The sequence below is a fragment of the Neodiprion pinetum genome, chromosome 4 (genome assembly GCF_021155775.2).
Source record: "Neodiprion pinetum isolate iyNeoPine1 chromosome 4, iyNeoPine1.2, whole genome shotgun sequence".
Classification (NCBI taxonomy): domain Eukaryota; kingdom Metazoa; phylum Arthropoda; class Insecta; order Hymenoptera; family Diprionidae; genus Neodiprion; species Neodiprion pinetum.
In genome coordinates, this window is record NC_060235.2 from 24,595,964 (window position 1) to 24,611,520 (window position 15,557).

The following is a 15,557-nucleotide window of genomic DNA, read 5'->3' on the forward strand; positions in this document are numbered from 1 at the left end:
ACACTGGGGTTCAGTACCATACGGAAGGTCTGTAATTCCAGTGAACTGTTGCAGCTAACAATAAAGGTTAAAGATGTATAGATTATCGTGGCTGAATCAAAAGTTAGGAAAGGAGACAAACTGTGAAAAAAAGCCCCAAAGGTATTATTTTCCCCAATTATGGTGAACACGAATGAGACAATATCCCTGCTAACTAATAGAAATGAATCTGAGCAAATTTGAGTAACATAAACTGAGATATCCACCATTCGGGAAAAAATTTTATATTTCAAACCTTCGAAATGATTAAACTCCGATGATTTTTTTTTACCAATATTTTTGAGCTTATTCTGCTTGCTGACCAAATCCCAATAAATTTTCGGAAAAACTTGTACAAAATTGTCCATCATAGTACTATTATAAAGTGCAAATGTACTTGTTGCGTGGTGTCCACTGGTGAGGGAATTTTATAATTAGTCAATAAATTTTATGGCGGTGTGACAGAACGAGAAAGAATAAAATTTTTCCTACAAAAAGAAATTGTAAGAGCAATTTGTTTTCCACTTGCTCGGTTCCATAACAAGTAAATACATTTTAAACGTGGTTTTGAAAACCTATTCATTTGGAGACTTATTCGTTAGATACTCGAATCGACACTATTGGTTCGGATTTTCGTCAGTGAGAAATTATCATTTGATCAGGGAACGTCAGGGAATTTTTTTTTTCTACTATATTTAGTATATTTAGTGGCCATCATCTGTTGACAAACAGTTGTATCGTACTTGTACAAATCTATTTTTATACACGCTAGAGATAACTCTTTGTAAAAGTTATTTTCGGGTAATCTTTGGAGAGCTCTAAGATCATTATAAGCCCAAAAAAATAAGAATTGAATGGAAAAAGCCTACAATTTAATAATATTGAACGTTCTTATTCTAATACCGTTTCTCATATTGTACATATCTGAACCTGTGGTATTGGAATTCCATGCATGCCATGCTGTATTTTTCAAGGTACTCCTTTCGTAATTTTACTGACGAACTTTAATTTAAGTTAAATATACTTCCTGTGTCAAAAATTGTTCTTGAGATCAAATTATTCTAGGTCATCTAGGGACACAATTTACAGGGACATCAAAGGTCAACAAAATATTTCAATCTCGAAAAACTTTCGTTTGCGTAAGATACCGTTTCCACATGAATTATAAAACCAAGAAACCAGGTTGGTTTGAGAAGAGAATATTTAAATTGGAGCTCGTCTACATTCATCTAGAATATTCTGTTTCTAATATTCAAATAGACTAGTTTTAAAACTCTCGCACGGTAAGCTTGCTCGGGGTCGGATGCCTTGTGTAATTGGTTTTTGTGCTCGTGCGCTCGCATACTCGTTGTCAGTGTTTTAGCAGATGACATAGTTGTAGGGGAGACTGGGGCACGATGGACTCCCCAAAGAATTCTGTTATTTGCTTCACAGTATACAGAATGTACACTGTCTTTGTGGATGTGACGCAAACCAAATCTGCCCGTAAGATTTTTTCTATATAATGCTACAAATCACGTTTACACATGCATGTAAGTATAACGTATTGTGATTTTATGACAATAAATTTCGTCAAAAAATACCACAGAACAATCAGCTAAGTGCTAACAGATTTGAAACACGACGCACAGGAATTTTAGCTGTAATTGAACGACGTTATTGTCATGTATTTGTATGTATACAATGCCAACCACTCACCAACTGCAATTTCTTGATCCTGGTCGTTCGGTTTTTTTTTGGATTCAGAATGTTTCCTGAAGCACGCATATTGGTTTGATAGCACAAAACATGACGTTTTCAATAATCAAACTTGTAAACTTGAAAATTAGTCCGGAAGGTCAAAAGTTGTCAGGTCAAGGACCTGGACAGCTAGAACTATGGAGCTCTAGTCCTGGAGGTCAAGATCCACCAGGTGGAGGACCTGAACAGTCAGAACTACGGAAAATTAGTCCTGAAGGTCAAAACTCACCAGATCAAGGACCTGGACAGCCAAAACTACGGACCGCTTGTCCTGGAGGTCGAAATCCACCAGGTGGAGGACCTGGACAGCGAAATCTACGGAAAAATAGTCCTGAAGGTCGAAAGTCACCAGATCAAGGACCTGGACAGCCAGAACTATGGAGCGCTTGTCCTGGAAGTCGAGTTTCACCACGTAACGGACCTGGAGCGCAGGAACCACGGAGCGCTTGTCCTGGAAGCCGAGTTTCACCAGGTAACGGACCTGGAGCGCAGGAACCACGAAGCGCTTGTCCTGGAAGTCAAGTTTCATCAGATAGTGGACCTTGAGCGCAGAAACTACGGAGCGCTTGTCGTGGAAGCCGAGTTTCACCAGGTAACAGACCTGGAGCGCAGGAACCACGAAACGTTTGTCCTGGAAGTCAAGTTTCACCAGATAGTGGACCTTGAGCGCAGAAACTACGGAGCGCTTGTCCTGGAAGCCGAGTTTCACCAGGTAACGGACTTGGAGCGCAGGAACCACGAAGCGCTTGTCCTGGAAGTCAAGTTTCATCAGATAGTGGACCTTGAGCGCAGAAACTACGGAGCGCTTGTCGTGGAAGCCGAGTTTCACCAGGTAACAGACCTGGAGCGCAGGAACCACGAAACGTTTGTCCTGGAAGTCAAGTTTCACCAGATAGTGGACCTTGAGCGCAGAAACTACGGAGCGCTTGTCCTGGAAGCCGAGTTTCACCAGGTAACGGACTTGGAGCGCAGGAACCACGGAGCGCTTGTCCTGGAAGCCGAGTTTCACCAGGTAACGGACCTGGAGCGCAGGAACCACGAAGCGCTTGTCCTGGAAGTCAAGTTTCACCAGATAGTGGACCTTGAGCGCAGAAACTACGGAGCGCTTGTCCTAGAAGCCGAGTTTCACCAGGTAACGGACCTGGAGCGCAGGAACTATGCAGCGCTTGGTCAAAAGTCACCAGGTGAAAAACCTGGACAGCCAGAACTACGGAGCGCTTTTCCTGGATGTCAAGATCCACCAGGTGGAGGACCTGAACAGTCAGAACTACGGAAAATTAGTCTTGAAGGTCAAAACTCACCAGATCAAGGACCTGGACAGCCAGAACTACGGAGCGCTTGTCCTGGAAGTCGAATTTCACCAGGTAGTGAACCTTGAACGCAGAAACTACGGATCACTTGTCCTCGACGTGGAGTGTCAACAGGTAGCAGACCCGGAGCGCAGGATCCAGGAGGTAAAGAACCCGGTACTTGAAATTTATGGAGCACGATTCTCATACGTCCTCTCTACTGCGCGATTGTTTCCAGACTGAGGAATTCGGCTAGCTGATTTTCGTCGTCGACCATTAGAATAGATCGATGACGTCGAGATAGAAAAAATTTTGGGTGACGTCACGTTCTGAACATCCGACATCCGAACATCCAAACTTTGGTTTCGAACTTTAGTATTATCTATGATATGATGTATGATGTATGATGTATGATGATATTGAAAGTTCTCGAACTGAAAAACTGTACAATGTAATCTACACATATTGAAGTAAACGTGTACGAGATATGAAACAATTAATCTGATTGATCTTTAGATACCAAATGAACGTATTAGTTCGTGGACAGTACAAAGTTTCCAAAAAAGTTCTTGAGTGTATTAAAATATTGACCTATAATCTCTTCATTCGGCCCATATGCCATGTTATGTCTGGAATAACATATGTGACACTCGAGTGATCCGTGGTCAGTACTATATGCCTGTAATACTGTCCCTATACGTTGGGACACCATATCAGTCCAGTTCAGTCCAACTCAGGATTTTATCGTAATGTTACGTGTTGCCGGTGTAATGCATACGTACTGTAATGGTACAGTTATTCTGTCAATGAGCACTGCACATTACAAGATAATTCTTTTTGTAGTCCGGTTATTCCACAATATTCTGCCCAAACTTACCATATCTTTGACTATACATTGCTTCATATTTTATTACAAAGCTAACCATATAAATTATTGCAGTCAAAGAAAAATAAATTTTTTAACTTTCATTGCAACAGTGTACGTATTTGACTTCAAAAACGGGTTTTTTATATCACTATCAGAAATCTTGCCAAGCAAGTTGTCCGCGCCATTTTTCATGTAAAATCCATAGAATAAATAGTCTATATTTCATGTATATTAAGATATTTTCTTTGGTAGCAAAATTTTTGTATTTTTATATTACTAACCATTGAAACTACTGACTTTGCCCTCTATGTACATTATTGAAAAGACTGCCTAAAAATCTGTTGTTTGACTTTCGGTTATATAGTCAATAATTCAACTGCCAAAGATATTTGAAGAACAAATTTTTACACAAACTTGACTTTTGAGCCAAGGCTTCTAACTTTTGAACTATTTCAGCTACAGATTTTTCCTCACAGGATTTCTTCGTACAGAATTTTATTTTCTCCAAAATACTCTCAGAATCAAGTTCATATTATGAAACGTGGCTGAGTAGTAACTTTTTTTTTTCAAAGGACCTCTTTTCTGTGTTGCTGAAATAGGAAAACTGCGAAGTTTCGAGAGTGACCGGTTGATATTGGATTTAAAAGATTCCCTTTTGCAAAGACCTTTTCTTTCTATTTACAAGTTTTGCTGATTGAAGCAAACAAGCAATTATTGTTTCCAAACGAAACACTCTAGTGCTTACACGATTCTGAAGACTAAGATTTCTACTGAAGATAGCTGTACAATTTTCCCTGTAACGTTGTCAAGAATAATCTATTTGAAAAAAAAAGATTATATTGTACGTAGATATAGCACGTTTAAGGGATTAAAAAAAAATTGAAACGTTGAATTCTGCTTCATGTGGATGTTGAATTTATTGAGTACATTGAGAAATTGAACTGTTATGCCTTTACAGATTCCCCCACTGGTCTCTTGCTTTTAAATTATGTACTCCGTGCATCTGGTTTCCTTGAGAGCAATGCCAAGTACGTAGAGAGTATGTGGAATGGAAATAATACTTAGATCCATTCACTAAATTAATACCAAACACTTCGTTTCGATTCCAGATATCCTCTGCGTACTTGAAGTCACCATCGAGAAAAATGGTGCACAGCGTCCTGTCCCGTAACTCACGCATAGTAGAGCCATAGCAGTTTTATGTGAAAAAATTAGAACAAGAAAGTATAAATAGAAGACTTTAGTCAGGTAAGCATGTGAAAATGGCAAAGATTTTTGATATGCACCCTGACGAAAGTTTGGTACTGATAAAAGAAAATGTATTGCTTGACCCAAAACGCCCTCAGCTCATCCCTCTTTTGACCCTCCTACGCAGAATCGTTTTTGTTTGCTACACATCTATACATCGTTTATAAATATATTATCTGGACACATATTTTGATGAAAGATATTGTTTTAAAAAATCAAAAAGGTTGCTTCTTCAACCGTCAATCAATCGTTTTTTCTATGATTCTATAACGCCGCCTAGAGCAGAAACATTTTAACAAGATGTCTCTCATCAGGGAATTTCCAGAAATCAGGCACAATACCTGAAAGTTTACACATCCATAAATATGATCAGTATGTTCTACATTTGTAGAAAGCAAACGCGCAGAAAAGAATTTGTGGGGTAAATCAAACTAGAGATTTTGTTAATTTGATGAAAAACGTAAAACTTGCCATTAACCAAAGACTCAAACTGATTCACACTGTTCAATATATATTCCTAAATCAAACAAATGGCAATGCATGATTTTCTTCCGTGCAAATACATATACGATGATGTATTTTAGGAGCATGGTTCAGGTCTCGTTCACCTATATCTTTTACGTAGTCATATGTTTGGTAGTCAAAGATAAAAGGTGATATATGATACATCGATAAATGTATAAAAAGTCAGATGAATAATAAATACATGAGCCAATTTAAAATCTGAGGTGTGGCAAGTTTATTTGATGTGGAGTCGCCCAGCAGCGAACTACTGAAAAATACAAAATTTCATATCATTATTGCTCAAATTATAATAAAAAGAACTTATAATATCGAATTGTACAGCTATTTAGTAAATATTTTGATATATGGTCCTTTTAGCTTGAGTAATACCAGCCTTCTTTGAACATCGTTACCTTGAATAAGTTCACTTTTGTGTTTGCATATTCATTGGAGTCTATAAATAATACTGCATAGAAAGCTATACATGTGAATCAGAATTTCAAGTGTACGTATATCAGTAGAAGCTTCCTGCAAAAGCTTTTCTTTCAATAAGCTTCGTCTGTGTGGTATTCAATGCTTATGTGGAAACTAATTATATTGAAGTTGACATTTTTTGTCAAATATACATACTCATATTATTGTAGTGTAGAAACACATTGTCTGACACAAGTCTCTGTGGAGTATTGTCCTGGTTTTTGCCGACTCTAATTACTAACTTCAGACTCAATGTTTCACCTAATTGTTTAATAAAATTTAATTTTAACAATTTCTAATAATGTACTCCATTAAAAATTATTTCACCTTCGTTATTTTTCTTTACAAGTTTTCTAATATCAGTGATTTGTTTATTCAGGTGTAATTATTCAATACATGGAGTGGAATTAGAAGCTTAACTACTGCATACCATACATGCATATTATTAGAAAATTAATCAAGTAAATGAAAACGATCCGAATTTCCTTGAAAAATATTTAATATAGGTGACTGAGAAATTAAGTTTCGGGAGTAGCAATTGATAAATAATATCACTATTGAAAACCTTAGCTCAATCTAATCTGGCCATTGATCGATTAATAATCACGTGTCCCTAATATACAACCTTATAAAATAGCTATACATGTACATCAGAAACAAATTGATTCGAATAAATGTAGAAAGTTAACAACAAACTAAAAACTGCATCATCTCGAGGTACATTGTACTGGATATGTTGGGTTTTAATTACCCTTTAATTAAATAGCCATAAGGTAGTGCAAATGGTACAAATTTTGAATGGTGTTTAACAACAGAAAAACAGGTTTGATGCGAAAAGAAACTGATTGTTAGAAACAGAGATCGTAATTCTAAACAGTAAATCGGACTTCGCAAGTGAGTCTGGCATAGAATTATAGAGATAAACTGAATTATAAGAATAAGAAAGAAATAATAGACGAAGCGTATTTTAACTACATAACGTAATTTCACACCATCATAAAAACTAAAAAGTCAGTAACCGTCTGTAGAAAACGGAACACACCTGGTCCCTCGATTCTAGTATAAAGACATTCTATCATTCTTTACTTTCTAAGATTGAATTACATTAAATAATTTACAATAGTTTAAGCAAGTTATATTGTACACATATTTTTACTCAACGAGACTATTGATGCTGTACATTATATAACTTTGAGTGAATACACTAATTATAGTTAACCATAAGTGATATGTTTTTGCTTCTTTTTAAAACGCATCGAAAAAAAAACGAATCGTCAATGATTCACTCTTAATGAATATAAACTTAGATGAATTTTTTTCTATGTGTTACAGAATCGTGGAATTTATATGTTTCGCTTGGATGAAGAACGAGTAGTGGATGCAACATTGTGTGGAGGACTTGCTCGATACATTAACCACTCTTGTAACCCAAATTGTGTCGCTGAAATCGTTGAGGTTGAACGTGATCTTCGAATAATTATCTTTGCAAAGCGAAGAATCTCACGTGGTGAAGAGGTAATTTTTTCAACTACTTTCCCGTTCATTCTCACGCATTACATCTTAAATTGTTAGAAAATTCAAATTTTAATGAATTCAATTTCTTTATAGTTGGCATACGATTACAAATTTGACATAGAAGATGACCAACACAAGATAGCGTGCGCATGTGGTGCACCTAACTGCCGCAAGTGGATGAACTAAAAGTCTATACACTGCAATGTTGGTATCTTTATGAAATAGGTTTTTATGCGAATTATGCCTACATGCATGCAATAGGTGTGCGTATATCTATGTACATACTTCATAGACGTATTATAATATTTAAAATGTGAAGTGCCATTATGGTTTTACTAAGTGATTTGTAGTAAAGTTGGTGCAGAGTCATCACAACATTCCTCCAAAGTTGTACAATATTAGTTTTATTTTACCAACCAGAAATCTTAATCGCTTGTATATTACCATAAGACTCTTAAAAGGAAGACAAAGTGTAATAAAAAGAAGTTAGCGGGTTCTGTATGTAAGAAAATTTCTATCTTTGTATGTTATATGTAGTCAAAGACGGTAAATAATATTGTAATATAGGATCTAATTTAGTTGTTATTATTAATGCATATATGTTGCACTGTATTTGTACATAAGTAAAAAAAAACCTAATGTTATTTTAAATCACCAGAAAAAATTGTGTATTCTCAGAACCCCTAATTTGATGTTCCACACGTTTATAACTACAGTCCGCTCTTTCAATAGTGCCCGTAAAGGGCGCGTAGGTGAATCATTTTCTGATGAAAGTAGTAACCCCACTCTCGACGCAACTCGGCGATGAAAATGCACCTAGCGCGCGACACTGTTGGAAGAGCCATAGAACTTGGCCACAAGTGAGGGAAGTGTGCGAGCACAAAATAGGAGAAGCGGCACCATTGGCAGAGCGCACTGTATGTCACTATTTTATAGTAAATAAATGCGAGTGCGTGGGTGGTTTAATATTTACACGTACACACGCACATGCACTTTATAAAGCTGATTTTGCATAACGAATGGTACGGAAATTCATACCCAAATGCCGTAACTTGTAACGGTATTTGGAAGTACGTTCTTCTTCAATTTTTTTTTTTTTCTTATGGTCCATGGACATCCCCATTTAGCGAGTTTTATCTCTCTGCCTGCATTTGGGTAGAAGCTTTGTTTTATGGGAGAAAAATTCTACAGCGAAGTCGCTCTCCATTATCGTAGTCTGCTATAGAGAATTCACCGTGGATTCGGGGATTTTCGGGAAATGCTACGAGACGATACCAGGTTCGACATACATGCAACACGAGGTTTTGCAATAAAAGGCGTTCACTGAAGGTCTATAAAGACTGTTGGAGATGTCTAATGAAGATTTCCGTAACTGGAAATGGCCGAGATAAATTCATCGTCAAGCGGTGTTCGCTGCGTCGCGCAACTCAAGTCAGCAAACAGTCGGTTACGTAAAAACGACAAGAACTGATATTACAATCACGTGTACCCAGATGGATAATGCAGTGACGGATATTATTATGACTATGAAATGACCACCGGTTGAAATTTTGAGTCCATGTTGCAACAAAATCCAGTGAACTTTAGGCAATCATTATCACAGAAACAATAGAAAAACAAATTTCAAAATAATCTGGGTATTTTTTCACCTGTACTATTACTTAATTGCATGGTGTAATCGGTAACTGACCTTTAAATACAAGATACACCATGTAATATTACCCAGAAAATACAATTTTGTAATAATTTCAATGTCTGAATTTTGCATATGGGATAGTGAACCATGGTTAACAAGGAGCTCTTGACCTCCAATATATATGTGCAGAAAATTCTTGGATAGGTAAGTCAATTAGGAATCGAATATTTTAATTCAACGGTTGGGCCTCGGTGGGGGCCCTCCTCAGGGACAACTTTTATTTTAAAAATAATCTTATGTATTAGATGATAAGTAATCAGCATAGTCAAAGAGGAACACGCATAATTGTCAACAATTAAACAGGACGGTTACTGATGCCTTTAATTCGGCGTTTCTCCTACTTTCCCATCAATAATTTGAACCCGTGGTCGTGCGGGACTAACGACATGTACCAAATAGTGAACCATATTAGCGTCAAAAAACTTTTTGTAACAATAATCCCCTTACTGATGTGTAATTTGCGAACATTTCGTGAATTTTTACGATATTTTTTAGTTGGAATTATAAGAGATGCTAGTATTTTTATGATGTTATTAGGTACTTAGAAAAAGTAGCAAAAAGTGCGTCGGACCAACAGCAGAGAAATGACGAATGAAATTCTTCGTTTTTTGGCTGTAGTTTTTTATCCGTTGCTCGCAGCGTATTCGTTCAGCGCCCGATCGATTCCTCTCACAAAATTACGTCGATATAGTGCATCAACGAATTGATTTCAGCAAGTTTACAGTGAAGAGAATGCATGAATTGAATATTTCAGTGTTGTATTAGGAATAAATTAATGCAGCGTGGGAAGGGAAGCTTCAGAAATGTACGTTTAATGAGTCACGCAGAAGGCCCCACCAGCGTCTCTACTTCGCGGCCCCTAAATGCCTAATTACGCCTCTCGAAAATGGAATCCTGCACTCATTTTAATCCAGGTTACCTGACCAGTGTCGAAATGTCTCTGTTCTACACTATCTTTTTGTTACTACAATTAAGGTTCACGATATTTTGATCTTTGCAGCCGAAGATACTCCAAGAGTTGAAAAAATTTCCAACAGAAACTTGGCTTCTGAGAATTTTCTTTGAGTGAGCTTTTATTTGAATTTCCAGAGGGGCTCATTTATTCTTACTAGTTTCAATTAAATTGAGTTCGGGTTCATAACTTTATCCCCATCGCAGTCATGAATTTGGATGGTACGAAACGATAAATCAATTGCAATAATTTTATACAAGAATACAGCAATATAGTTGTCCGTTCGGGAATCCAAATACTTAACTAGACTTAAGGTGCGATAGAGACGTACTACGGCATATTGGTCTCGGCCCAATTGTAGTATTAGATCTCATGATCGATTGAAGTAGGAATGATTCATACTCCAGACGGAGACTTATAAGATCTTCCAATCACTTAGATCACAGCCATGTTAATTTTTGGACCACAGTTATGTCTAAAAATTTGACGTGTCCAATATTTCCGATGAGTTGTTCGTTTACCTCGATCCAAATTTGACTAACAAGGAAAGTATCCCAGATCGATCTCTGCGATTTGATTTATTTTGCGATGTGTTATAGTAGGCTAAAGACTAAGTGACACGTATTTTTTTCGTCTGCCATTCAATACTTTAAGGGGATGAATTCACCTTTTAAAAGAAGGTATGTCAAGGGGCGATTTGGCAGTTTCGCCCACAAGAACATAATACTTTTAAACCAAGCCAACTAGGATAGTTTTTTCATAACAAGAATTAAAAAATGTAAATTTCTCAATTGAATTTTTGTTACGAAAGATATCAACAATTTTCATTCTTTTGTGACAACATAATTTCTTTTTCATGAATCAATTTATGTACAGTGTGAGATTTTATTACAGCAGTTGATTTGAAAGCAAAACATGTCTTAGCAAAATTTCAGAACCAATTATTTACATGCAGTGCGAGCTGAACACTACAGTCCGAAATGAAGCGATCTCACAATCAGATAAACAGTCTGGTAACTAATTTACGCTATAGATAATAAGTATTATATTAAACATACAACATATCAGTATGGACGTGCAAAGCCGTCGGTTGGGTTTGATTTGGTCAGGATAACAAAATAATCTAGTGGAGTAAGTTTTCGGCAAAGCAATCATAGATGCCAGGTTCGGTTTCTGGCTTCATTGTAAATTTTTCTAGTCATCAAAAATGTTCGCATTTGATGCCTGGTACAATCAAAGTTTACACATACACACTGCAATGTCGGCTCCAATATACAGGATTTATTAAATTAAGTATAATATGAGAATACACCATTTTTTACATGTACAATGTTATATATATGTACTTATTCCGTTAGGTAATATTTTATTTATGCTCCATTTCAATATAAGTGAATTGTGTACTTTCTTTTTTTTCCACACTTATTGTTAGTAGTTATCTTCATACAAATAGATTATTGACAATATCAAATAATATTCAACATTAAAATGCTTCAATTACTGTACAATTAATAAATTAAATATTGAAATGCAATTTACACATAGTATACTCGTATAGGTAATTCATACGTGAACACCCTGTCTGTGCACATCAAGTAAGACATTTCATTCAATCGACATTCGCTGAAAATTCGTCGTATTATTTTCGATCATATCTGCGATTACATTTCTTTCACGTTTTTATTTCAGGATTTTATCCTCTTTAGTTTTAATTGTTTTACTTGAAAACTGTACCACTCAATATGTGGAAATAAATGACAGATTCTGATGTTTGAGATTGTATACGTGCACGTAATTGTATATATTAAAAATCATGAACGCATGTATCAATTTATACGTATGCCTTTACATATCGTATTAATTAGATATTCATTTATTCATCATCAAATTGAATAAATTCTTTCGCCGTGTGACGTTCCAATTATAATTTCGAAAGAGTGGCCGCTAACTTTCGTCTGTAAATGAGAATTTACAATGAATCGAGTTTGTTATAATAAATTGATATTAAAAACACGTGATTGGTGAACGAAAGCCAAGTATCATCAGAAGTTTGCAGTAATGCTCGCACTTGCCTGAATGTGTTCAAATAAACATTACGTAAATTGTGATATTTTTAAAACTTTCAGGTTTTAGTCGCTGTGTATCTCGAAATACCATTCTTTTTTAACTTCCCGTTTCGTTGTTCTCGGAGAAAACAGGAAGTTATTATGATCAGCCCGAAAGTGAAAAGTCTAGTTTTCGCAGAGATCTAGAGAATCACCTCCAACCATTTGCGGATGGACGTCTGTGTGTATCTATGAATGTATGTATTAGAGTGGTCCTTGGAAAATCATTTGTAAATTTTTACCGCCTCGCCCGTCAAATCGAGTCCAAACAATTCAAAAATTTTGGCACTTTTTATTTCAACTCTAACCCGCGCCCGCAAGAGAGTGGATTTCGCCATCTAACAATTTGAGGGGTACATTAAATCTACCCATCGAATCTCGATCAAATTTTGCAGACGGGGGTTTCTTGGGTCGCTTGTTACGAATCTAAACTCGAAATTACAAAAATGGTGGATCCAATATGATGGACCCAAATCCAAAAAGTCACTGAAGCTGCCATTGAGGTATTTTAAATCGTTAATCACGAATCTAAATTTGTATTTCGAAATTCGAATTGGATATTATTCCTTTTTTTCATTGAACTGGGAACCTGCAAAGTGAGAATGGGAATTTCGGTGGCTGCATCATGGCCAGCCTAAAGCTGCTTGTTTCATTAGTCACTGTGTAACATGCCATAGATTAAGGAATTTTATTTTTATCTGTAATTTTCGTGATTAACTGACCTTGTTCAATAACATAATGTGATACTTTTTGAAAAGCATTATTAAACTGATTTACCAAATGTTTTCATATTATAGAAACTATCAACTAATGAATGCAAAATCACTGTTAACGATATCAAAACTTGTTGGGTAGTGATAAACTTACTTCATTGACACTACGCATTTAAACATACCTTTGTTCAAAGCAATTATTAAAAAAAAAAAAGAAGAAACTGTTTATGAAATTTCGTTAGAATTTTGATTGATAAACAGACTATTGAAGTAATTAGTTGGTTGAAATAATTTTCTGAAGTTTCATCTAAAAAAATCCTCGTTCGGGTTAATGAATTTCAGTGAAATCGAATGATTTGGGTACTCAAAGCATATGAGAAAGCAAGCTGTGTAAATTTTGATTTCTTTCTTTTCTCAAGTGGGAAGTTTCAAGTTATCTGATTGATTACGCATACTTTTAATTTAAAATGAGAATGAATGATTCAGAAGTAAACCTTATTTGATTAGAAAAACAGTCAAAAATGTGAGGAAAAAAAAACATGGAGCGGAAAACTTATCGGCTACATTCTTTGTATGGTGTTTCGACAATAAATGAAGTTACGCGTGGGCACAGCTTTTCATATCAGTATATTGATACAGGCCTTTGATTTGTAACCTTCCAAATGATGAAATAAGAGTTAAGTGACTTTGTTCAAAACTTGACGATTTAGTTTTATGGTCACATTGTTATGAACTGGACTATTCATTATATATGTAAACAAGAAACTTGTGGCAACGGGATTCAGGCTAAGGACGCTGCCGAGGTTTGATGCAAATATTTCGCATCCACCGTTTTATTTGTCGACTTTCAAAAATGATGTTAATTACGTGGTCTTATAGCAAGGGAAATTTACCTTCCTTTACATTTTTTTTAACACAGGAGTTCCACTTCTTCTTTTCGTTCACCTAAAGTTAATACGCGTTTGCCGAGTACAAATCGAGGAGTTTTAGGCTCTCTTTTATATAGTTCAGAGAATGTCGCAAGTCGAAGAGTCAGTGTTTTCTAATTAGAGAGCATCAGGATGGAGATTAACGCTATTTACCTTCTTTGCAAACTATAAATAATACGAACTGGTTATTATTTGTTTTTCTGCTTTATAAACATATGAAAAATGGATTTTTTTCTAAATGCAAAAACCCAATCGTACCATGTGGCATGATGGGTCCATTACAATTTCCTCCTCAAAGTGCAGTCCGACTGCTATGTAAGCTTGAAGAAAAACGAACGTAATACTGCTTTCTAATAGTGCGGTAGAGTTGTTGGTGGAATGCATTTGTTAGTAGAAATGACGCGCAATGAATTATGTAATAACACTTTCGTTTTCCTAGCAGTTTCAAGGGTGAGTACAAAAATGGCAAACTTATTTTGGATATCAGAACTTTGATAATCAGTTGTACCACTATTAATACATGTTTAGTATGATTATAAAAACATTTTTCATCATGGAAAATCTACTATTTTTTAACAACGTGCCTGTAATTACATACATTTTAGCACACAATGCCCCTGACTCTCTTCCGAAAATGAATGTATCAAATTATGCTTCACAGGGAAAGAACAGATTTTATCTCAACTATCGAAATGCGTTTTCACACTATTAATCGTTAACAGCATTTTGTTGAAATTCTAATAATCGTACGTAGTATCTGAATACATTCGTAATTTCCGCATCTATTCATTGTAAAAGTTTCCTTCCTTACTGACCATTATGTTAGGAATTCCGGCAGTCAGTTACCACTTCAAAAAGATCGATTGCCCAACTGATTGGTGCACAAATCGATGGGTAATTAAGGCCGAATCGGCTAGACAGAACAAATCAAAAGTTAGAGAAAGTAAAACAAACTTTTTAAAAAATCTTCTAAAATGTTATCGCGTCAATGATGGTGAACACGAATAAAACAACATTCCTAATACATAGCTGTAAAAGTGAATCTGAACAAATTCGCATAACACAAGCCATATTGTCAACAATTTGAAAAAACATTTTATCATCAGAAGGTGCAATGTGATGAAACTGGTGTTTTATTAGATTCAAAAGTTTTTGAGCTTAATTTATTTACAATAAAGATTTCCTGAGATTGCTTGAAAGAATTCTACAAACAGTTATCTCCAGAGTTAAAGAAGAATAAGTTTGTATAAAGACTATACAACAAGTATTTTTAACGTGCTAATTATAAAGTATTTTATCAAATTGTTGATATCTTAGCTGATGGTTTTCTAATTTACCCAGAATAATTTCTATTACACAGTGGGAAAGTTTTCTCGTCCGTGTTCACCATCATTGAGGAAAATTTGGGATGCAAATATTTTTTAAACGCTTTTTCCTTATTTGCCAACATGTAATTTCAGACAGCCGAGCTGATTCATCCTTAATAAAGACATTTCAAAATTGAAG

The 15,557-nt window shown here is 35.7% G+C and overlaps 1 protein-coding gene across 9 annotated transcripts in view; it reads left to right on the forward strand.

Annotated features, from left to right (window-relative positions):
* Positions 1-12,018, forward strand: part of LOC124217926 (histone-lysine N-methyltransferase 2C) — a 77,146-nt gene extending 65,128 nt beyond the window's left edge. For all 9 annotated transcript variants that reach the window (XM_046624103.2, XM_046624105.2, XM_046624107.2 and 6 more), the window contains 2 exons: positions 7,474-7,656; positions 7,750-12,018. In XM_046624103.2, coding sequence (XP_046480059.1) covers positions 7,474-7,656; positions 7,750-7,842 — 276 coding nt within the window. In that variant the 3' untranslated portion in view covers positions 7,843-12,018. The remainder of the gene's footprint in view (positions 1-7,473; positions 7,657-7,749) is intronic.
* The last annotated feature ends 3,539 nt before the right edge of the window (positions 12,019-15,557 follow it).